The 24,170-nt window shown below is 52.0% G+C and overlaps 2 protein-coding genes across 8 annotated transcripts; one reads left to right on the forward strand and one right to left on the reverse strand.

The window, feature by feature from the left end:
• Window positions 1-8,034: 8,034 nt before the first annotated feature.
• On the forward strand, window positions 8,035-15,840 carry LOC149273283 (protein ABHD1-like). The gene is made up of 9 exons (XM_089506511.1): window positions 8,035-8,139; window positions 8,400-8,560; window positions 8,679-8,861; window positions 8,956-9,001; window positions 12,412-12,524; window positions 12,743-12,916; window positions 13,573-13,621; window positions 14,276-14,441; window positions 15,566-15,840. Exons 1-9 carry the CDS (start codon window positions 8,035-8,037, stop codon window positions 15,838-15,840), a joined length of 1,272 nt encoding a protein of 423 aa, XP_089362637.1.
• Window positions 15,841-16,905: 1,065 nt separating this feature from the next.
• On the reverse strand, window positions 16,906-19,752 carry LOC149273284 (guanine nucleotide-exchange factor SEC12-like). Of its 7 annotated transcripts, none has more exons than XM_089506500.1 (9): window positions 19,618-19,752; window positions 19,142-19,337; window positions 18,812-19,014; window positions 18,393-18,473; window positions 18,195-18,319; window positions 17,942-18,115; window positions 17,792-17,864; window positions 17,165-17,324; window positions 16,906-17,000 (listed from the first exon to the last, which is right to left on the reverse strand). In XM_089506500.1, exons 1-9 carry the CDS (start codon window positions 19,750-19,752, stop codon window positions 16,906-16,908), a joined length of 1,242 nt encoding a protein of 413 aa, XP_089362626.1. The 7 variants fall into 7 exon arrangements, with proteins under 7 accessions (XP_089362626.1, XP_089362625.1, XP_089362621.1 ...); XM_089506499.1 differs by having other exon boundaries at window positions 18,812-19,022; window positions 19,138-19,337; XM_089506495.1 differs by having other exon boundaries at window positions 18,812-19,100; window positions 19,138-19,337.
• Window positions 19,753-24,170: the final 4,418 nt, after the last annotated feature.

Raw genomic sequence — 24,170 nt, forward strand, 5'->3', positions numbered from 1 at the left:
GTTCAGTAAGAAATAATACCCCAGGGAGGGGCAGTAGATATCTCCTATCCGGGTTCAGTAAGAAATAATAACCCAGGAATTGGATATCTACCACGGGGGGGCTGTGGACTCGGGTTACAGGGAAGCTGAGGCGGCACGTGGTGCCGTCACAACCTGCCGTCCTCACCTGGTCTCCCACGTATTTTACTGATTATCTGGCGCAGGCTGAGCTTGTCTGCCATTGGTTTATTCGGCAGTCCTGCTATCGGCAGTAGTTTTATTGTGTGTTACATGTAAAACTTCCTGTGGACCCAGGATCCACGTCATGGAATGATCCCCACCGGGCGATCCTACATACTGCACAACAAGAAGAAACGAGAACCCCAACTTAACAGAGACGAAAATACTTTATTCCAGAAAAGCCAGAGACACGTCTGTAGTGGTTGTGAAGCGGGGGATGGTGGAACGTGTCCCTGATCCATGGTTTTCGATGATTGGTTGCCCCGTGTAGGGTCTATATACTGTGTATCATACCCCGGATGGAGCTCTAGTGGTCCGGTTTTTATACTCGGATAATCTCGGGCGGTCAGAGTCTTTACTCGTTTCATTGTGATTAAGCGGAGTGAGAGGACAGGAGGCTCTGCTTGAAGCACAGGGAGTGTAACCGGGATCAGGAAAAGTCTCAGCGCCGGGCCGTCGACCAAGCTCCACTGAGAAGGGGTATAGAGATAGCTCCTTAGTAATGCCCCAGGGTGTCCGCTCCATTTCACCGTGCGGGGCGCAGGCGGGCTCCTGGATGCAGAAGACGGGAGCAGCGGTTTCCGGGATACATCCGTTACACGTCGTCCTCGGTCACAACTGCTTCATGGATTTCCTCTTCTCCCTGTTCTTCCTCCTCTTCTACCTTCTCGGGGAGGGTCTCATCATTCAGTTCTTCGTTCTCTTCTGCTCCAGGCTCCTTCGCAGTGTCCCCATTGGCTTCTGCAGGTGATGGAGTATCCTGTGGCGGGCTGTCCTGGTCTCCAGCGTGTAGGACCTCCACCAGATTCTCCTGAGCCTCCAGCGTCCCATCTTCCAAGGTGCCTTGAGGAGGAGGGATGGCCACATGGATAGTGTCTGTTGATGGATCTTCAGTTAGGGATTGAGAGGCGTAAACAGGGGGCACCAGGAGCTCGGGGGCACTCAGTAGGCCGTCTCTGTTTAGATCTTGTTTCTCTAAGACTTCGTCAACCAGAAAGATGACCTGGACAGAAAGAGGCAGGATAGATTGTAAGCTCACAAGAGCAACGTCCTCTTCTCCTTCTCTATCATTATGTCTTATCGTTATATAGAAAAAAAAACCACCAAGCGGGAGGAAGTGACGCTGCCTGACGGAACTTCACTTACTTAAATAGTTTCTATGGCGATCTCTCCAAATGTACTTCTTGGCCCTCAAAATCTCATATTTTTCCCCATGGTCCAAACTCGAAGGAGACTGAAACAAACCATGCGGGAGAGCCCAACCCCCCAGCTCTCCGCCACGTCTATTCACTTAAGAATGGAGTCAGGGAGGTGAAAGTCACCTGCGGCCTCCTCTGTCACGCATATCCTGATCCGTTTAACCATTTACACACCACACTTTAGATCTGATCCCTATCAGGCACCCCTCAAACTACATCGAATCTGTATCAGGCACCCCTCAAATTAGATTGACTCTATGTCAGACACATCTACTCTAGATTGAATCCGTATCAGGCACCCCTCAATCTAGATCCATTCTGTATCAGGCACCACTCACACTAGATGAAATCCATATCAGACACCCTTTACTTTACATCAAATATGTATCATGCATCCCTCAAACTAGATTGAATCCAATCTAGATCTGATTCTTATCAGACACCCCTTACTCCAGATCGAATCCGTACCAGAAACCCCCAACTTGAGACTGAATCCGTATCAGGCACCCCTAAAACTAGATCACATCCGTATCAGCCGCCCCTTACTCTAGATTGAATCCGTATCAGACGTTCCCTCACTCTAGATCCTATTACCCCCCCACAGGGCTTTAGACAGTTACAGATTTAGAAGGCGGTCGGCCGTGTTCACGTTCAGACAGGATCCCGCTCAGCAGCTGCATGAGCTCCAAGCCGTCGAGGTGTCCGCTCTTGTCGTAGTCGTGGAGAAGGAAGAGATGGAGGATCGCTGGAAGCAGAACACAGAGTGGGGTCAGAGCCGGCGGATTTACCCCTGGCCAAACGGATTGCAGAATTCCTTGCTCCTGCGCAGATACGGCTCCTGCACACATTCAGACACGCGCTGCAAGCTCATTCATTCGCATTTATAGATGATTTGGCCGTTCTGTACCTTCCCTGCGGTGATCAACCTCCACACAAAATCAGTTTAAAGAATGTAAAATCTTTTTTACTTTACTGAGCGGGTGGTAGATAAACGGAGCACCCTCCCAGCAGAAGTTGTAGAGGGTGATACAGTGAGGGTATTAAACATGCATGGGATAGACATACGGCTCCTAAATCGAAGACGAGACCAACGACTGATTAAGGTTTCTCTTGTGAGATGTCTCTCGGTCTATGACATGCGCTCTCGGTATTCACTCGTCAGTTTTAGGCTGAAAAAGAGATGGGGTACCTGTCTCTCTCTTGAGGTTCGATTCGTTTTCCTGGCTCAAGTCGCTGTGTTTCAGATATTGTTGTAAAATCCTGCAGACAGAGACAAGAAGAACACAATGACGACATCTCGTGGAGCGGAGACCATGCGCGCGGAGGACATACGCATCTATATCTGCAACTAGATCAAGAAATACCAGGTCAGGTGTCAGAAGGTGAGAGAAAAGGGCTAATCCGTATGGAGCGTGGAGGAACAAGGAGGAGCGTGGGGCAATGGGGTGTAACGAGGCGGAGCGTGGGGAAACGGGGTGTAACGAGGCGGAGCGTGGGGAAATGGGGTGTAACGAGGAGGAGCGTGGGGCAATGGGGTGTAACGAGGAGGAGCGTGGGGAAAATGGGGTATAACGAGGAGGAGCGTGGGAAAAATGGGGTATAACGAGGAGGAGCGCGGGGCAATGGGGTGTAACAAGGAGGAGCGTGGGGCAATGGGTTGTAACAGGGAGGAACGCAGGGGAATTGAGAGGAGCGTGGAGGAACAGGAAGGAAAGCAGGGGTGGCGCAGAGGTCGTCTTCATATTAAATGGGACAAGGCGAGAATAAGCCCTCACTTCAGCTGTTCCGGGCCTGAAGAGAAGGGGTTCTGGGTCTCACCACCATCATCAGATTCTCCTGATCTGGAAAAGAAACATGAATGATTAGAAGATACAGCTCCCCCCAGCCACGGGCAGAGGCCCCCGGGCCCCGCTCCTGCGCATCACCTCACGTGTCACATAATGTCATTAATGGAGGACGTTTCCTTTACTCCCCTTTTTATAATGTAATGAAACAAGCCCGGCGGGGGGCCAACCAGGACCTCCTGAGGACTCGCCAATAGGCTGGCAGATGTAATCGTGTACCGGCCACCTGCATGCGTGGCTGTTACTGGGGGGGCAACTGGTGTCTGTTTGGAAACGTGGGGGAAACGCTTAAGAAGTGTTCGTGGTGCAAATGTTTAAACAGGCTGTTATCGCTATGACAACCAATGCAATATTCCTACAAGTTGGATCATTGAACCGACCATTAGGTTGGTTGTTATGGTTACCAGATGACATGATGAGTGCCACTTTTTCTCCATTATCCCCAAAGTACAGAACGGGGTCTTGAACGTCATCACTTACCTGCCCCTGTGGGCCGAGCTGGGAGCCCCCAGAGACTGACATAGAAACAGCAAGAGCAGAAACTGCACTGAGACCAACATGGCCGCCTGGGAGAGAGAACACATTTAACACAATCACACAACAGCCACGCAGGAGTATATAACACAACAGCCACACAGGGGGATATAACACAACTGCCCAGGGGTATATATAACACAACAGCCACACAGGAGTATATAACACAACCGCCCAGGGGTATATATAACACAACAGCCACACAGGGGTATATAACACAACCGCACAGGGGTATATATAACATAACAGCCAGACGGATATATAACACAACAGCCACACAGGGGTAATTAATGCAATAACACAACAGCCAGACACTCTGCAGGTATATAACACAATAACTGGCAAACAACGAGCTCCATACACAACACTCCCAGCGCGTGGCCGCCAGCGGGGGGCTAACAATAGGGTAAATGGCGCGTTTCCCCCTGGGGTCTCTGGTGGTGAGGAGAATACAGCAGTTGTGTCGGGCGATGCGGGAGGTCAGATGGGGCACTCGGTGTACAGTGTATGGGAGTGATGTGCAATATAAGAGGGGTGCAGTGATCAGGATATCAGGGATGAGTGAGTGTCTGTTACAGTGAGTGCGTGTTACAGTGAGTGCGCGTACATTAGTAAGCAGGGGGCTGGGGGCACCTCCGGCTTTTCCCGGCCCAGGGCCAGAAGGTGCCAGCCCTCCCCTGCTTCTGTGTATATAGATATCTATTGCGCACAACTACACACACTGTATGTGCATAGGTAGGGAAACACACACAATAACCACACAGTGATACCCAGAAGCACACACAATGCATGTGACGAGACACGCAGACACATACAACATGCACATATACAGCCATACAGACACACAATGCATGTGATGAGACACGCAGACACACACAACACGCACATATACAGCCATACAGACACACAATGCATGTGGTGAGACACGCAGACACACAACACGCACATATACAGCCAGACACACAATGCATGTGGTGAGACACGCAGACACACGCAACACGCACATATACAGCCATACAGACACACAATGCATGTGGTGAGACACGCACACACACAACACGCACATATACAGCCACACAGACACACAATGCATGTGGTGAGACACGCACACACACAACACGCACATATACAGCCACACAGACACACAACGCATGTGGTGAGACACGCACACACATAAACAGACATGTAGATACACATAATATACACATAACAAGCCACACGTTATACACGGACTCAGCTGGCACACATAGAGCCGCACACTCACACAGCTCACTCACTACACAACCAATAACTGTCTACATACAGATGCAGCTGGACTTGCACTCACTGACGCAAGGGTGACACTAGTATAAGTGGCACCGGGGCGCAGTAATTCTTCCCCACACACACTCATGCTAACATCATACACTTACACACACACGCTAACACCATACACTTACACACACACACTAACACCATACACTTACGCACACACACACTAACACCATACACTTACACACATATGCTAACACCATGCACTTACACACACACACGCTAACACCATGCACTGACACACACTGACACACTCCCTTGTGCTAACACTGTGGTAGATAGGGACAGGGCACACGCCGAGGGCAGTAATAGTGACTCAGCCTCGAGTGACTGGTGAGGCCCCGGCCCTCGGGTGTTAAAAGAAAGAGAACCAATTAAGATAGCGAATAGCCGATAGACAATAAGTCCATGGGGGTGGGCTTGCACGGCGGGCAGGGGGGCAATTGGACTGGCCTGGCCCATTGGCGGGAGCACAGCGTGATCACGTGAATCTGCGGTACTCGCACACGCTGAGTGGAGAGGAAGGTGAGCAGGTTACTGGAGGGAGAGAGCAGAGGGTGAATTAGCAAGTGAAAGAGTCAAGAAGGGAGGGAAAGTGTATGCATGCGTGCGTTCGTGTTACAGTGAATGTGCATGTATGACGTGAATATGTATGTATGTGTTAGCATGAGTGTGAGCGTGACTGTGTAAGTGGGGCTGTATTAGCATGAGTGTGTCTATGTAACACACACTCATGTTAGCACAATACAAACACATACTAATACACAGCTAGACTCACAGCACCCACTCACTGACACAGTTGGACTCACACTCACTGGCATAGATAGAGGTACGCTCACTGAAAACACTCACTCACACTTACTCCACACATACTAACTGAGACAGGTGGACTCACAACACACACTCACTGACATAGCACATTGTGATTGACACAGCTGTACTCACACTCAATGCACACACTGACACAGCTGGACTCACACTCACTGCACACACTGACACAGCTGGACTCACACTCACTGCACACACTGACACAGCTCTACTCACACTCACTGAACACACTGACACAGCTGTACTCACACTCACTGAACACACTGACACAGCTGTACTCACACTCACTGCACACACTGACACAACTGGACTTGCAATCACTGAGCACTGTATTCGTGGCACTCACCTCATCTGCCTGAGCCAGGATCTGTCACGGAGATCCGCAGCCCCCCCCTGCAGTGTGAGCACCGCCCGCTGCACCAGTGTAACCCTCGCACTGCCGCACACCGCGTGTAACCCTCGCACTGCCGCAGACCGCGTGTAACCCTCCCACTGCCGCACACCGAGTGTAACCCTCGCACTGCCGCACACCGTGTGTAACCCTCGCACTGCCGCACACCGAGTGTAACCCTCACACTGCCGCACACCGCGTGTAACCCTCGCACTGCCGCACACCGCGTGTAACCCTCCCACTGCCGCAAACCGCGTGTAACCCTCACACTGCCGCACACCGCGTGTAACCCTCGCACTGCCGCACACCGCGTGTAACCCTCGCACTGCCGCACACCGCGTGTAACCCTCGCACTGCCGCACACCGCGTGTAACCCTCGCACTGCCGCACACCGCGTGTAACCCTCGCACTGCCGCACGCCGCGTGTAACCTTCGCACTAGTCGTGGTGTTATGTGATACAATAAGTCTTTTATCCTGTGTACCTGTGTTACAGCAAAACCATAAATGGGTCACTGTGTATGTGTAATACGTGTACAGTGTGTATGATATACATGTACAGTATGTCATATGTGTACTGTGGGCCAGTATGTGTGTGTGTGTGTGTGTGTGATAAGTGTACTATTGGTCACTGTGTGTATGATACATGTACAGTGTGTGTGATACATGTACTGTGGGTCACTGTGTGTGATACGTGTACAGTGTGTGTGTGTGTGTGTGTGTGTGTGTGATACGTGTACAGTGTGTGTGATACATGTACTGTGGGTCACTGTGTGTGATACGTGTACTGTGGGTCACTGTGTGTGTGATACATGTACAGTGTGTGTGTGTGTGATACGTGTACAGCGTATGTGTGATACATGTACTGTGGGTCACTGTGTGTGTAATACATGTACTGTGGGTCACTGTGTGTGTGATACGTGTACAGTGTGTGTGATACGTGTACAGTGTGTGTGTGTGATACATGTACTGTGGGTCACTGTGTGTGTGATAAGTGTACAGTGTGTGTGTGATACATGTACTGTGGGTCACTGTGTGTGTGATACGTGTACAGTGTGTGTGTGATACATGTACTGCGGGTCACTGTGTGTGATACATGTACAGTGTGTGTATGTGATACGTGTACAGTGTGTGTGTGATACATGTACTGTGGGTCACTGTGTGTGTGATACATGTACAGTGTGTGTGTGTGATACGTGTACAGTTTGTGTGTGTGTGATACGTGTACAGTGTGTGTGTGTGTGCTACTGTGGGTCAGTGTCACGGACACGCATTAGGTGGGCATTTAATGCTGATTGTGGCCCCCCTGTGTCTGTGATCAGCAGATTCCCTGACTTTGGTCTTGTGGCTTTGGGGGTGGGGAAGAGGCAGTGATGGGCGTGTTTATATGATAACCCCTCCCACACAGGAAGAGCACAAGAAAGGCACTTGTTATATTGTGTCACATTGTGTTAGCCGTGGTGTGTGTCACAGTGTGAGCCGTGGTTTGTGTGTTACACTGCATAAGCTGTGGTGTGTGTCGCTCTGTGTGTGTCACACTGTGTCGCTGTGTTTGTGCTCTTTGCCGTGTGTGTCACACTGTGTCGCTGTGTGTGTGTGTCGCACTGTGTTGCTGTGTGTGTCGCACTGTATTGCTGTGTGTGTCGACTGTTTTGCTGTGTGTGTCGCACTGTGGTGTGTGGCATTGTGACAGTGGTATCGTTGTATGACATGCAGGAGGGGGACCTCCGTCAGAGCCGGACCTCGGCCGTGTCCTGCGTCCTTTTGGGGATCGGTGCAGCGTGTCTGTATTACTACTTCAGACGCGTCTGCAAGGTGAGTGCGCGTGAAACGGGGTCCGTGGGCAACAGGGTCGGTGAAACACTGATTCCCTCCGAATTGTGGTCTGTCAGTGAAGGGAGTGGCTTGGTCTGTCAGGAAAAGCCCCCTCCCCTGCCAGACCCCGCTGCCCCCCTCCCCGACAGATCCCGCTGCCCCCTCCCCTGCCAGACCCCACTGCCCCCCTTCCCTGACAGACCCCGCCGCCCCCCTCCCCTGACTGAGAGTAATATGACTAACTATTTCTTTGATTGTAGGTGCCACGGCTCATTTGCGCATCTCCATTGCGCAACTTCCTGGAATCTCACTGCCCGGTGGTAAAGGATGAGTATCGGCCAACATTTTGGTGCCATGAAGGTCGCTTGCAAACAGTTTTCCGTGTCCTTTTTGTGTCCAGGCCGCACGTGTCCTACAGGAAGTAAGTAGATCACGCAGTAAGGTACAGCTCGGGACTCGTGCTTTTCACGTGGCTCGGGTTCAGGCCACTGAATAACAGTCTGGGTTTCTAGTCCTAATCAGTCATTTTCTCTCTTTAGTGAGATTCTTCCCACCTCTGACGGGGGGCAGATCTCCCTGGACTGGGTTGATAACCGTGGCAGCTGTCAGTTCCCTGACGGCTCCTCTCGTCCTACCATCATCTTTCTACCCGGACTCACGGGAAGCAGCCACCAAACATACATGTTGCACTTGGTGATCCAGGCCAGCCGTGATGGATACCGGTGAGGAGGGAGAGTGCGTGGCTCTGTGAGCCGCTTGTGGCCCTGCTTGGCCCTTTATTGGTTTTGCGTCATTGTGTCCCATCTGTCTCTGCAGATCTGTTGTTTTTAATAACCGTGGCTTTGGGGGAGAAAAGCTGCTGGTGAGTTGGGGATTTTCAGGGCGTGGGTTTGTACAGGGCTGTACCCACTCAGAGGGTACTGGGGTATCTTCAGGGGTGTAACAATCATGGGTGCAGGGCCTGCCACCATTTAAAGCTGCTAGGTGCGGGTAATACCCCTAGCTAGTAGTGATGTCCGGATCATGAACGAATCGTTCATTTGATCCGGTTCTTTTTAGTGATCCGGATGAATCGGTTCACTAGACTGAACGATTCATTTGTAGCGGTTCAGTCTGTGAATCATGCAGCTGTAACCTGATCCTAGAGCTGTGAGTCATCTGCAGAGCACTCAGACACAGACTCTGGGGTCAGGTTACAGCTCATTAATTCACACAGGAACGATGACTCAGAGTCAGAGACTCGTTCAAAGAGTCGAATGATCCGAAGAGTCGAATGATCCGAAGAGTCGAATGATCCGAAGAGTCGAATGATTCGAATCTTACAGGGATCCGGATCTTACAAGGATCCGAATCTTACAGAGATTCGAATCATTCAGAGAATATTACTGATACCATACTTTTATAAATAAATACATTAATAATGTTCACACTGCCCCCAGGATTTAGATTCCCCTGAGTTTGCCCCCCTTTACCTATAACTGCACCTACAGTTAACTTTATTAAATTAATTAAATTAACCCTCAGTCATCAGCATAAAATTAACCCTTATACCTCATCAACCATAACTGCCCCTGAAATTAACCGTAAAGATCCCATTAACCATAACGGCCCCTGAAATTAACCCTAAAGACCCCATTAACCATAACGGCCCCTGAAATTAACCCTAAATACTCCAGTAACTGCCCCTAAATTAATTGCATGTACTCCAGATAAATTACGTAATAAATTGGTATGCTTAATGGGGTGTTTAGGGATAATTTAGGGGCAGTTATGCTTAATGGGGTCTTTAGTGTTAATTTAGGGGCAGTTATGCTTAATGAGGTGTTTAGGGTTAATTTGGGGGCAGTTATGCTTAATGGGGTCTTTAGTGTTAATTTAGGGGCAGTTATGCTTAATGAGGTGTTTAGGGTTAATTTGGGGGCAGTTATGCTTAATGGGGTCTTTAGTGTTAATTTAGGGGCATTTATGCTTAATGAGGTGTTTAGGGTTAATTTGGGGCAGTTATGCTTAATGGGGTGTTTAGGGTTAATTTGGGGGCAGTTATGCTTAATGGGGTCTTTAGGGTTAATTTGGGGGCAGTTATGCTTAATGGGGTGTTTAGGGTTAATTTGGGGGCAGTTATGCTTAATGGGGTGTTTAGGGTTAATTTGGGGGCAGTTATGCTTAATGGGGTGTTTAGGGTTAATTTGGGGGCAGTTATGCTTAATGGGGTGTTTAGGGTTAATTTGGGGGCAGTTATGCTTAATGGGGTCTTTAGGGTTAATTTGGGGGCAGTTATGCTTAATGGGGTGTTTAGGGTTAATTTGGGGGCGGTTATGCTTAATGGGGTGTTTAGGGTTAATTTGGGGGCAGTTATGCTTAATGGGGCGTTTGGGGTTAACTTGGGGGCAGTTATGGTTAATGGGGTGTTAAGGGTTAATTTTAGGGGCAGTTATGGTTGATGGGGTGTTAAGGGTTAATTTTAGGGGCAGTCATGGTTGATGGGGTGTTAAGGGTTAATTTAATGGTGAGGGTTAATTTAATTAATTCAATAAAGTTAGCTTAAGGTGCAGTTGCAGGTAAAGGGGAATGTAAATCCTGGGGGCAGTGATTATTAATGTATTATTTATAACAGTATGGTGATATTATCTGACTGATTAGAATGCCAATGAAGGCAGAGAGTCGTTCAAAGATCCGGATCTTACAATGATCCGGATCACTGTAAGATTCGGATCCCTGTAAGATCCGAATCTTTGAACGACTCTCTGCCTTCATTGACATCACTGGAGGCAGGGGGGAGGATTCATAATGAAAGGGGCGGGGCCAATCGTTAGTGTGCCTGCACGGAGTTACTGGAAAACAGTAACTCCGTGCAGGCACACTGAGTGATCCGAAGATCCGGATCATGAATCGGATCATTTCAGTGAACGAATCGAAATGATCCGATTCACTTTAATGATCCGAACTTCCCATCACTACTAGCTAGTGGCACAGAGAGCGTAGAGATCATCCAATCGGATCCCTGGGTGATGTATGTGACTGATCCAGCAGACAGGAAGTGACATCACATCCACTTCCTGCATGCTGTCTCGGCCTGCACACTGCATAGAGGAGACGCACCACTCCTGCAGGCAATTGGTGTGGACCGGTGCACGGGCGGGATTTTTGGGGTGTTGAAGTGCAAAGATGGCACAGGCAGGCTGTTTGGGGGTTGGTTTGTACAGGGGGTATATAGAGGTTTGTTGGTTGAATTAATGGTCGAATTCTCCTCAGAAAGAGTTTTCCTTTATTTAGATCATGCGCAGAATCGAGACAAGGCACACAACACACATACATCGACGCGTTGTCTGATTACACGTTTAGATTACATGGTTTATATAACCTCTTATCTACTTCTAATAGCATGCATCGTTCTGATTGGTTACTTTTCAAGCAGGTTACGCCTCTTAAGCTGCATAATTAAGAATGGCCTATACTTTGCACATATATATATATATATATATATATATAATAACAGAGTAGGTGTGTTGGCGGGAACTCGTGCATATATCACAGACTAGACATTCCCTGCTTTCTGATGTCTTTGTCAGCAATAATATTTACGATAACATAAGCGTTTTTCTAACAAGGTTTTTCTGTTCACTGGAGGCAGTTAGTTCAGGGCGTACGGGGCTTTTCACAGTGACGTGTCAGGGTGGAGATGGGATGGGGGTTATTGGTCTCACTAGGAATGGGATAGCCGTGGCCACAAAGACATGATCCTTGCCAGAGATCACTGGCGCTATGAGTTTGTCTAACACTGGCACCTAGGGCCATTTTCTTCACTTTTTGAGTTTCTAGCCTCCTGTTCCTCCCCTCTCCGCCCTAAGCCTTGCCGTCCTCCCACCGTCTCTCCGAGCCTCCAGTTTTTCCCCCCCTGGCCACTCGGAGCTTCCTGTTCCTCACACCCATCCGCTTCGAGCCTCCTGTCCCCCCCCTGGCCACTTCGAGCCTCCTGCTTCTCCCCCCCGGCCACTCGGAGCTTCCTGTTCCTCACCCCCATCCGCTTCGAGCCTCCTGTACCCCCCCCGTCCGCTTCGAGCCTCCTGCTTCTCCCCCCGGCCGCTCGGAGCTTCCTGTTTCTCCCCCCCCCCCCCCGGCCGCTCAGAGCTTCCTTTTTCTCCCCCGGCCGCTCGGAGCTTCCTGTCCCGTCCCCCCCCCCCATCTGCTCGGAGCCTCCTGTTCCTCCACCGTCGGCTATGGGCCTCCATCTTTTTCCCCCTGTCTGCTCTGAACTTCGCGTTCTTCCGACAGACTCCTCGTACTTTCTGTGCGGCCAACACAGAGGACCTGCACAGGGTGATCGACCACGTCCGCTGCACGCTGCCGGCTGCTCCCCTCCTGGCCGTCGGAGTGTCCTTGGGAGGGTAAGACACGTTTCAGTAAAGTAACCTGTGGACGTGGTGAAATGCACAGTATGTAGTGCCCTCTTTTGGTGGTTGTGTGGACTGCTCCTTACGTGTAGAGGTGAGAGGGTGTGTTGGGGAGGGTGTGCCGGCACGGTAGTCCAGCTGTGGCTGGTGGTAGATAATTTGTGGTCAGATATTTCTGTTCAAGTATCCGCCAACCCCTCGTCCGTCTGCAGGATGACTCTCCTGAATTACCTGTCAGCCACGGGTGACGCCTCGCAGCTCCGAGCCGCCATCTCCGTGTCCACGCCGTGGAATGTTTTTGTGTCCACTGAGTCCCTGGAGAAGCCTCTGAATTACCTTCTCTTTAACCAAACGCTCGTCAGGGGAATAAAGAGAACCGTGGAAAAGTGCGTGAGCCGTTCAACGTGCAACACTGCGCACGTCACACAGTGACTCTCCCCTGTCTATCCTCTCACACAGTGACTCTCCCCTGTCTATCCCTCTCACACAGTGACTCTCCCCTGTCTATCCTCTCACACAGTGACTCTCCCCTGTCTATCCCTCTCACACAGTGACTCTCCCCTGTCTATCCCTCTCACACAGTGACTCTCCTCTCCCCTGCCTATCCTCACGCAGTGACTCTCCTCTCCCGTCTATCCTCCTCACACAGTGACTCCCCTCTCCTCTGTCCCCTGCCTATCCTCACGCAGTGACTCTCCTCTCCCCTGTCTATTCCTCTCGCACAGTGACTCTCCTCTCCCCTGCCTATCTCCCTCACACAGTGACTCTCCTCTCCCCTGCCTATCCTCCTCGCACAGTGACTCTCCTCTCCCCTGCCTATCCTCCTCGCACAGTGACTCTCCTCTCCCCCTCTCACAGTGACTCTCCTCTCCCCTGTCTATCTCCCTCACACGGTGACTCTCCTCTCCCCTGTCTATCCCCCCTCACACAGTGCCTCTCCTCTCCCCTGTCTATCTCCCTCACACGGTGACTCTCCTCTCCCCTGTCTATCCCCCTCACACAGTGACTCTCCTCTCCCCTGTCTACCCCCTCTGTCTTGCAGACACCGTGATGTTATTGGGCAGGTGGTGGACGTGGATTACGTGCTGCAGGTAAGTGGTCTCGTTCCTTCTGCTTGACGGGTCACTGAGTCCCCTCCATGCCCTGAGCCGGCTTCGCTGTAACCTACATGGTGCTTCCTCCTCTCACATTCAGAGGGCAGATAATCCCCGGCTGTAAAACTCCCAACCTTACTCTGTGCCCCACATTTCAGGGCACATTAGCTGGGGGTGTGGCTGGAGGAGAGAGTGGGTGTGTCAGATGGGGGGGTTGTTGCAGTGACCTTACAGCTCCCTCGGAATACCCCCACCCCATGGTCCATGACCCCTCCCCCCAACCGGCCCACGGTCCTCAATGCCTGCATGTATACCAAAGATATAACCGCAAAATTTTATGCAAATTCCCCTTCGTTTCCCATGAGCCCTCGGAATTCTCCCGTCAGCCCGAGCAGGAAGTTGGAAGCCGCTTCCTGTTTTCTCCCCGGATTATTTTAGAGGACTGCGCATGAGCCTCCAGAGCTAGAGATTGCTTCTGTATTGCTATTATCACAAATATCTCAGAGCAGGGGGTGAGTTATACCCTGTGATGGGGCAGAAGGGAATGGTGTTCTAAGAATCAGTACCGGGATAAACTGGCGACGGTTCCCCTCTCCGTATAAATTAGAGCGCGGGTGACGTGCTGACTGGACTCTCCCCTCCTCCCCGCAGTCTCGCTCCATCCGGGAGTTTGATGAACGCTTCACGGCCCCGCTCTTCGGCTTCCAGTCCTGCGATGAGTATTACCGGAACGCGAGTCCTTGCCACAAGCTCGGTGGCATCTCCACGCCGATGCTCTGCCTCAACGCTTCCGATGACCCGTTTTCCCCCCAGGAAGGTTAGTGTGCACCAGGCGCGATGTATTTATTACGCGAATAAACCGCTCCCACTAAATACCGCCGTGAGATACGGGGCTTCCGGCTCGTCTCCACGGTAACATAACTTCATCTCAGCCTCTGACCCTCTACCCAGGAGCCGTATGTCTATCCCATGCATGTTTAATTCCCTCACTGTATTACCCTCTACCACTTCTGCCGGGAGGCTGTTCCACTTATCTACCACCCTCTCAGTAAAGTAAAACTTCCTTCCGTTCCGTCTCAGGTCCTCTAGTGTTAGATTCCAATTTCTTGGTGTAACTTGTTTCCTCCTATAAACCCCCTTTATGTGTTTACCCATCTCTCACCCTCTCCCCCATCCTTCGTCTCGCTCTTCTCTCCCATCCCCGTCCATCTCTTCTCTCCCCCGTCCATCTGTCCCATCCCCTCTTCTCTCTCATCCTCATCTCCCCCCCGAAGCCGGATGTATTGAGATGCCTCACACTTTTCGGTGCCCCGTTTTAGTCGCCTCCTCTGCACTCTCTCCAGAAAGTCAATATCCTTCTGGTGATGGGGACTCCAGCACTGTACCCACTACTACCAGAGATCTGTAAAGGGCAGAACCATATCACCTCTCTGCCTTTTGGCTAAGACCAAGTAAGCCCCTGTGGGAGATGAACAGCTTGGAGCCGTGGGGTGCGCCTGGAGCCCCCTGTCCAGACCTGGGTGCATCTCGGGCCGTCCGCTTTTGTTTCTGGCTCAGTCGGCTCGTCACGGATTCTGACCTGCAGCACTCCGCTACGGAGCACTTTGTGTGCTTTTCTGGCCCCCGCTGTAAAGACTCAAACCTTTATCAGTCGTTGGTCTCGTCTTAGATTCAGGAGCCGTATGTCTATCCCATGCATGTTTAATACCCTCACTGTATTACCCTCTACCACTTCTGCTGGGAGGCTGTTCCACTTACCAACTACCCCCTTAACAATATTTTCTTTTAGTTCAGTTTCCATTCATTTCCTATTTACTGGTCTGTAGTCGGCTGAGTCTTCTCTGCTGCCTTTTACTTGTGAAATGGATCCTCTGGATCGGCTCTGGTTTGCCCCCTCACCCTGCTGCTGCAGCCTCATGTTGTCCCAACTTCTTGTTGCAGCTCTACCCCTGGACGTCATCTCCCGTCACCGCAGTGTTGCGCTGCTGATCACGCGCCACGGAGGCCACATCGGGTTCCTGGAGGGTCTGTTCCCGAACCATCAGAGGTACATGGACCGCGTGTTCAGCCAGTTTGCGGAGTCCGTGTTCCTGCATGGGGAGGAGCTGAACGGCTACCGGGAGAGCACCCTTTATAACCCGTCCGAGCCGAACCCCCTGCGCCTGGAATCCAATACGGCAACAAGGCGGCGCTTACTGACACGCCCACCGCTATAAGGGCCCACGCCTGGTAACCCCAATTTCCTGCGGGAACCCGTTAATTCCACACACTGCGTGTAAGACGCCTCGGTCGCTTTCTCCAAGTCCTACCTCACTCTCCTATACGGTAATTGAACAAGTGTTAATAAATATGTACTAGACCCCTCCCCCCCGTGCGTCTGTATAATGGGAGGCGCCGTCTTAACTTCCTGTTCTCAGGATCTGGAGGATTATTCCTCCCCATTAAGTTAGCTCTCTCCTGTTGAGTTGCTGACTGTTGCTGGTGCCGCCGTCTGTCTAACCGGGAAAAACTTGCCCCACTTTCGTGGTTCCGGATTGAACTTTTTGTGGTTTATTAATATAAATCTGAAGATCAGAACCAGCAGCGGCATTAACCCCTTCCTGACGGTAAACTGTCAGCCTTACGCCAGATTGGTGGACCGGTCCATAGAACAGCCTGGGCCCTGGAGCCGGCACTCTGGGTCTTTGGTAAATGAAACGACGTTGGACACAATAGATATCGGGGCACGTGGCGCTCTCCTGGTCGCGGACCGCAAAGCCGGATAATGTATCAGGCGGCTCTATAAAAACAGGGCATTTGGGGCGAGGGTAAAGTTTATAGTAGCGTGCAGGCTGCACACGGAGCGTGGCCGCTCAGAAATCGCGGCAACGGCCATCCAGCCCCCGGGGGACACGTAAACCGGGAGAAATCCATGTGAAGGAGGTTACCAGCCCCCAGGTGAGAACGATTGCAGCATCCGCTTCACGGGTTTGTGGCTGGGGGGGGCTTCCAATAATCCCTGGCCAAGTTCAAGTGGATGAAAAAGTGACAGGGAAGAGAGCATTACGCGGCTCATTAATAAGATGGCGGCGAGCGATGAACATGAGGGCTTCCTGCGGTCTGAGCTCCACGCTGCCCGCTGTGATAACCCCCACGGGGTAGAAGCTCCTACATCTTCTCCATAAAAGGACCCTGTCTGGGTTGACGTATCACTGCCGTGGCTCACGGTTTGATATTTGGTCCTACGGTTCCACGGGGAGGAGTCCCGTCCACCGTGGGATTTCCGAGTGCGTTCCGCGTGTCTATAAGAGGCCCGGGAAGGCGTACTGAAGTGAGAGCACCACACACACTACCATCACCAAGCAGAGGAGGACCACCAGCCACAGCGGGAACGTACCTGAGGAAGCATAAGACATCAGCGGACGGCACCAAAACGTGTCAGCCCCGCCCAACCACACACACACACACGCCCCGCCCAACCACACACACCGCGCCCCATCAGCCCCACAAAGGCCACTCACCCCTCCGCCCGTCCACAAAGGCCACTCACACCTTACTTACGTCTGTTGGGCACCGTATGAAGCAAGCAGCGGCTGTCCACGGCGACACTAAGCAGGGCCATCTCATTGTCCCCACGTAGCGCTCGTCCTTGGGGGGTTTCAGGGAGGAAAGCCAAGTCTGTCACCACAATGCCGTGGGCTTCCTCCACGTAGTACAGTTTCTGTAATCAGGAACCAGGATGGAATCAGAAGAGGTCACCCTATACAGAGACCGCATTGGACGGCAGCGTGAACCCCTGGCTGGAGGCCGCCTTGGCATTGGACGGCAGCGTGAACCCCTGGCTGGAGGCCGCCGTGGCATTGGACGGCAGCGTGAACCCCTGGCTGGAGGCCGCCATGGCATTGGACGGCAGCGTGAACCCCTGGCTGGAGACTGCCGCGGCATTGGACGGCAGCGTGAACACGTCACCAATAAACGCGGCCGCGGCGTATCCAGTATGTCAGGTTATTATTAAGGTGAGTACGCGGTTACCATCGGGGGGGGTATTAGGGTTGGTCAGGATGGTACTGAGCCCCGCTGGGGTTTAACTCTGTGAAACATGGACACGCGACACATATTTCCAGCTTTGCGTGTTCACATGTGGCACAGTTAACACGTGGGAGGGGGCTGACCCTGACGGATACTAACCTGCAGCGAGAAGGAGATGTAAATCGCCACCGAACCGGTTATTGTGCCAAGCCCAAGGAACGTCCCGGAATCACTGGGGGGGAATAAAGAGAACATTACCCAGAGACCCCGACGGCGCTGCCAGGAGTCCAAAGCGAGATTTCCACACACCTGACAGTCAGACACGATATCACCTCCTTGCCACAAGACTGGGTGAGGAGCGGCAGAAACCGCTGCCCATCCCACTTGGTGATGTAGCACGGCGGGGGTCGCCGCTCCCTCTTATGGGGGATCTGTACCGTATAGAGACAGAGAGCGTCCTTCTGGTCCTCCATCCTTCCAAACCTGGGACAACGAGACAGTGAGTGTGAAAGACTTGGCACATGGTGGGGGTGGGGCATAGAGAAAGAGGGGCACATCTCACCGGCATGCGCGGTAGCGGTACATTTTATCAGGAATGCTGGCCAGATTTTCGTTCCAGTGAAGGTCTGTAAGCAGCTGATCTCCTTCCCACACTGAGCAGCGAAAATCCTGCCCCACGGTCACCACCTAGGGGCAGACACACCATGTATAGCGTACAGCAACACCTTGTCACCCACCAAGACCACCACACCAGGAGTACCTTCTTCCCGGGACTGGCCGCGATGTCCTCGACTTCACCCTCGTGGGCCTTAAAGTCCAGCAGCTTCTTCATTCCAGGGAACTGCGCCAGCAATGACGAGGAGTGAGAATAGGTTATGGCGATTATCCAACGGCACGCGGCATCGCATTAACCGTCTGCCAGGAGAGCGCTTGGCACATTTACCCAAGCGTTTACAGGAGGCCGGGCATCGCTGCGACAACCCCTGACGGCTTACAGGAGGCTGGGCATCGCCGCAACAACCCCTGACGGCTTACAGGAGGCCGGGCATCGCCACCCCCCTAGCACCTTACAGGAGGCCGGGCATCACCACGTGACTCCTGGTAACTAATGATTAAACAGATGCGGTTTTACATGCCATCTACACGCTATCACTGGGTACGGACACACTTTGGACATACCTCCCACACACGCAGATGTCCGTCTACTCCCCCTGTCAGTAACTTGGTACCATCCTGGTTGAAGCAAACAGCCTTCTGCAGGTTGTCGGGGCTGAAGTCGGTCTGTACCACCTGAAGGGTCTGAAGGGAGATCTCCGGAGTCTGGTTCTTGGTGAGATTAGACGCCTCCTCCGCGCCGCTGTTAGATGGCCTCCTCTTGCGCGCTCCGCCGCTCTCTGCGTACGAGAGAAACGCATGTCTATCACCCGCTGACTGCTTACACGTAACCTCCAACTGCCCTGCCTGAAACCTTCCTCAGCCACCGGCGGGTCGGCCATTCCCTGAACCCACCATCTTTCTCACGGCTGCCGATTTTCTGTCCCTGGGGCCGGATCTGGAAGCGTAGAATTTGGCAAGTGGCATCCTGTCCTGCGGCCAGCGTGTCCCCGTGTAACGCCATGGTCATCGTGGCTCTGGCGTCCGTGTCGTGCGAATGCAGCAGCGAGGCACTGAGCTTCCCCGAGATGCGCTCCAGCCGCAGGAAGTGCTGTCAGAGAGACAGGAAGTGAGTGACCAGCAGCCTCCAAACCGGAGTACCCAGAACCCGCTAGCAAATCGGCCCCATCCGGCCTATACAAACCTTAATCCGTCGTTGGTCTCGTCTTAGATTCAGGAGCCGTATGTCTATCCCATGCATGTTTAATACCCTCACTGTATTACCATCTACCACCTCTGCTGGGAGGCTGTTCAACTTATCTACCAACCGTTCAGTACAGAACCAAACAGCATAAACACGTATCAGCCACTTGTATGAGCCCCCCCCTCACCATGGCGTTCTTGATGCCGGTTTTGGAGGCTCCTCCGCCTCCGGCGGTTACGACGAGGCCGGTGTCGGGGTGCGTCCGGATGGTGTATAAGGGGAACGGGGCCCGGTACAGATCGGGGAGCCGGCGTCTGCCCATCTCGGCAAATGCTGGGGAGCGAAGTCAATCAAATCACCCGCATCCTGGAACAGAAGTCTCTTCATCAGATCTCCGCATGTGGCCGCCGCAAGGGATGCCGCCGCAAGGGATGCCGCCACGCCAGTGCGCCCCAGTAAACCCGTACCCACTGCGACTGTGTGCCCCAGCATACCCATACCCGCCGTGCAAGTAAACCCGTATCCGCTGCGCCTGTGTGCCCCAGCAAATCCGTACCCACCGCGCCTGTGTGCCCCAATAAACCCGTACCCACCACACCAGTGCGCCCCAGCATACCCATACCCGCTGCGCCAGTGTGCCCCAGTAAACCCGTACCCGCCATGCCAGTGTGCCCCAGTAAACAAGTAACCGCCGCGCCAGTGTGCCACAGCAAACCCGTATCCGCCGCGCCAGTGTGCCCCAGTACACCCATACCCGCCATGCCAGTGTGCCCCAGTAAACCCATACCCACCATGGCAGTGTGCCCCAGCAAACTCGTACCCGCAGTGCCAGTGTGGCCCAGCAAACCCATACCCACCGTGCCAGTGCGGCCCAGCAAACCCATACCAGCCGCGCCTGTGTGACACAGTAAACCCGTAGCCACACCAGTGCGCCCCAGTAAACCCGTACCCACCACACCAGTGCGCCCCAGTAAACCCGTACCCACCACACCAGTGCACCTCAGTATACCCGTACCCGCTGTGCCAGTAAACCCATACCCGCTGTGCCAGTGTGCCCGAGTAAACCCGTACCCACACCAGTGCGCCCCAGTAAACCCGTACCCACCGCACCAGTGTGCCCCAGCAAATTCGTACCCACCACGCTAGTGTGCCCCAGCAAACCCATACCCACAGTGCCAGTGTGCCCCAGCAAACCCATACCCACCGTGCCAGTGTGCCCCAGCAAACCCATACCCACCATGCCAGTGTGGCCCAGCAAACCCATACCCACCATGCCAGTGTGGTCCAGCAAACCCATACCCACCATGCCAGTGTGGCCCAGCAAACCCATACCCACCGTGCCAGTGCACCCCAGTAAACTCGTAGCCACCATGCCAGTGTGGCCCAGTAAACCGTACCCACCACACCAGTGCGCCCCAGTAAACCTGTACCCACCACACCAGTGCATCCCAGCAAACCCGTACCCACCACACCAGTGCATCCCAGCAAACCCGTACCCACAGCAGTGCGCCCCAGTAAACCCATACCCACCACACCTGTGCACCCCAGTAAACCCGTACCCTCCGCGCCAGTGTGCCCCAATAAGCCCGTACCCTCCTCACCAATATATCTCAGTAAGTACGTATCCCCCGCACCAGTATAACCCAGTAAAACCGTATCCCGCGCACTAGTATGTCCCAGTCCCCTCGGTATGCCGTTACCGGTACGCCCCAGTCTCTCGTGCCAGGTTTTGCTTCAGAATCTGCCAGCAGGTACCAGCACAGCGCATGCGTCACCCGACAGGACATAACGCGCGCATGCGCGCACACTTCCGCGAAGCAGAAAGCTCCGTGTCCCAAGAGCAGCACAGCTTTTGGCTACAAGACCATCGTACTTTACGGCGCTCGCAGCTTCCGCACATGCGCACCGCAAACGTCCCCCCCTCCGACACGTCAGCTGTCCGTGGTCACGTGATCACGCTGGCTGAGCCGTGTACTGCGCGCCCCCTGCCGGGGAAATCAGGTCTTTGCAGGGGGATAAATAAAATTTGATCCAAGCCCTGGAATCACCATGGTAACCAATGGACTGTTCAGTCATTCTTTGGTTGTTACGGTGCTGAAAGCACTTTCCAAACAATTTTATAACTACCCCCGCCAGCGTGTGACAAAGGAGGTGCACCAGCTCTGGGGGGGGCCAAACACACTGCAATTCTACCTCCTGGGGTTTGGGACATTTCATGGAATGCCATACAGCCCCCCAATGTGACCTATCCCAGTCCCTTCATACTAGGGTGACCAGATTTTGTATTCAGGGACATACTATACATACTATATATATGCTTTAGACGTGCATTTTTAACTACATAATATGTACTTTTCTCTTTGAAGTAAAAACCTTGATTGAAATATGATTTCAAAATGATAACCGCTGAACTGGCAGTTAGTTTTCATTCTTTAATATTAGCTCCTGCTACCGATATATATTAATATCAGCCCCTGCTGCCAATATATATATATTAATATTAGCCCCTGCTTCCAATATATATTAATATCAGCCCCTGCTGCCGATATATATTAATATTAGCCCCTGCTGCCAATATATATATTAATATTAGCCCCTGCTGCCGATATATATATTAATATCAGCCCCTGTTGCCAATATATTTATTAATATCAGCCCCTGCTGCCAATATATTTATTAATATCAGCCCCTGCTGCCAATATATTTATTAATATTAGCCCCTGTTGACGATTTATATTATCAGCCCCTGCTGCCAATCTATATATTAATAATATCTTAGAAGCCGGCTAATTCAATTTATTCGATCAAACCATATATTTTTTAAAACAAGACACCCAAAGGTATTTCAAATGGTAGTATTTAACCCTTTCCATGCATGAGATTCTACCACCAGCCTTTGCCACAGTTTGTGGTATTTTTTTTCCCACTCAAATTGTATTTTGGGTGTAAATTTACAGCTCCTGGTATCCGTCACTATCAAACAAGACCCCAATGTGTGTTCAGTAACATCTCCTGAGTACACTGATACCCCCATTGCCTGGTTTTGTTGGGTTGTTTGGGAGGGAAAACCCCACATTTAGGAAGTGCGCATTTTTTTGACTTGGAACTTTTACATCTGGTCCTACTGCCCCCATGTGCATGATACCCCACATGCATGGGTTTGTCTGGTGTTTGGGGTTAAAAGGCCACATTTGGGAAGGGCGCTCCCCCCATTTTGGTCAGTCTGTGCCTATGCCCTATCTTTGAGCCCGGCCACTCCAATTTACCCCATCAAACCATTCATTTTTTTAAATTATACACCCTTTCGGTATTTGAAATGCTTTTACTTTAACTCTTTCCATGTCAAGATTTTTTGGAAGATACAGCGCTAATGTTATCACTTGCTCATAATAATAAACTTTATTTACCGTATTTGCTCGATTATAAAACAAGGTTTTTTTCAGACAAATGCGCTGATAAATACCCCTCGTCTTATAATCGTGGTCGTCTTCTAATCAGACCTCAAATAGGTCTGACTTTGAGACTAAGATCCAGATCCCCCGCAGTGCTGCAGGGGACCTGGATCCTCCTGTCTGGTAACCTCAGCTTCTGCCGGCACTTACACCGGGCGTCTATCACCGAGCGCCGGCGAAAGTGCCAGCAGCATCGGGGGTTGTCTACGCGCATCGCAAAAAAAGCTATACCCAAAAGCTAAATTGCCCCCTGCACTAATAATGCTAAAATTACTTTTAACCCCAACGGATCCCCATTGGTGTGAGTTCACAAATACGTCCGCCAGGAGCATGTACCCCCATGTACTGCAACCATGCCCTGCATCCCGCGAGCATGCGCCCTCCCCTGCAACCCCCCGCATCCTGCGAGCATGCGACGTCCCCTGCAACCCCCCCGCATCCTGCAAGCATGCTCCCTCCCCTGCACCCCCCCGCATCCTGCGAGCATGTGCCCCCCCCCCCGTTCAGTATAACTCTGTCCATATACACTGGTGGGCGACACCGCGCAGACGGCCCCAGATCATGAATCAAATATAAATTGCTTTATTTATACCAGCCTTGTGTGCGTCAGTTATGTGTGCCCCCTCAACCCTGTGTATGTGTGTCAATTATTACTACCCCCGACCCTGTGTGTATCAGTTATTACTATCCCTGACCCTGAGTGTGTATCAGTTATTACTACCCCCGATCCAGTGTGTGTATCAGTTATTTCTACCCCCGACCCAGTGTGTATCAGTTATTAGTACCCCTGACCCTGAGTGTGTATCAGTTATTACTACCCCCGATCCAGTGTGTGTATCAGTTATTTCTACCCCCGACCCAGTGTGTATCAGTTATTAGTACCCCCGACCCAGTGTGTGTCAGTTATTACTACCCCCGGCCCTGTGTGTATCAGTTATTAGTACCCCCGGCCCTTTGTGTATCAGTTATTACTACCCCCGACCCAGTGTGTATCAGTTATTACTACCCCCGACCCCGTGTGTGTGTGTCAGTTATTACTTCTCCCAGCCCTGTGTGTGTATCAGTTATTATTACCCCGACCCAGTGTGTGTATCAGTTATTTCTACCCCCGACCCTGTGTGTGTGTCAGAAATTACTACCCCCGACCCTGTGTGTGTATCAGTTATTACTACCCCCGGCCCTGTGTGTATCAGTTATTACTACCTCCCAACCCCGTGTCTGTTTCAGATATTAATACGCCCGCCCCCATGTGCGTATAATATATAAGCGTCTCCTCAGCCCTGTTTGT

This window comes from Sceloporus occidentalis, unplaced genomic scaffold (assembly GCF_023333645.1).
Source record: "Sceloporus occidentalis isolate IW3139 unplaced genomic scaffold, rSceOcc1.0.p SCAF_387, whole genome shotgun sequence".
In the NCBI taxonomy this organism is placed as follows: domain Eukaryota; kingdom Metazoa; phylum Chordata; class Lepidosauria; order Squamata; family Phrynosomatidae; genus Sceloporus; species Sceloporus occidentalis.

Bases quoted from the DNA above. Each gene is read 5' to 3' on its own strand.
- LOC149273283 (XM_089506511.1), top strand. From the start codon at position 8,035: ATGCAGGAGGGGGACCTCCGTCAGAGCCGGACCTCGGCCGTGTCCTGC. The intron at 8,862-8,955 runs GTGAGGAGGGAG...CTGTCTCTGCAG, and splicing joins GCCAGCCGTGATGGATACCG to ATCTGTTGTTTTTAATAACC. The intron at 13,622-14,275 runs GTAAGTGGTCTC...TCCTCCCCGCAG, and splicing joins ACGTGGATTACGTGCTGCAG to TCTCGCTCCATCCGGGAGTT.
- LOC149273284 (XM_089506495.1), bottom strand. From the start codon at position 19,752: ATGGGCAGACGCCGGCTCCCCGATCTGTACCGGGCCCCGTTCCCCTTA. The intron at 18,116-18,194 runs GTGAGATGTGCC...TCGTTGTCCCAG, and splicing joins TACCGCTACCGCGCATGCCG to GTTTGGAAGGATGGAGGACC. The intron at 17,325-17,791 runs GTTAGTATCCGT...TCCTGATTACAG, and splicing joins ACATCTCCTTCTCGCTGCAG to AAACTGTACTACGTGGAGGA.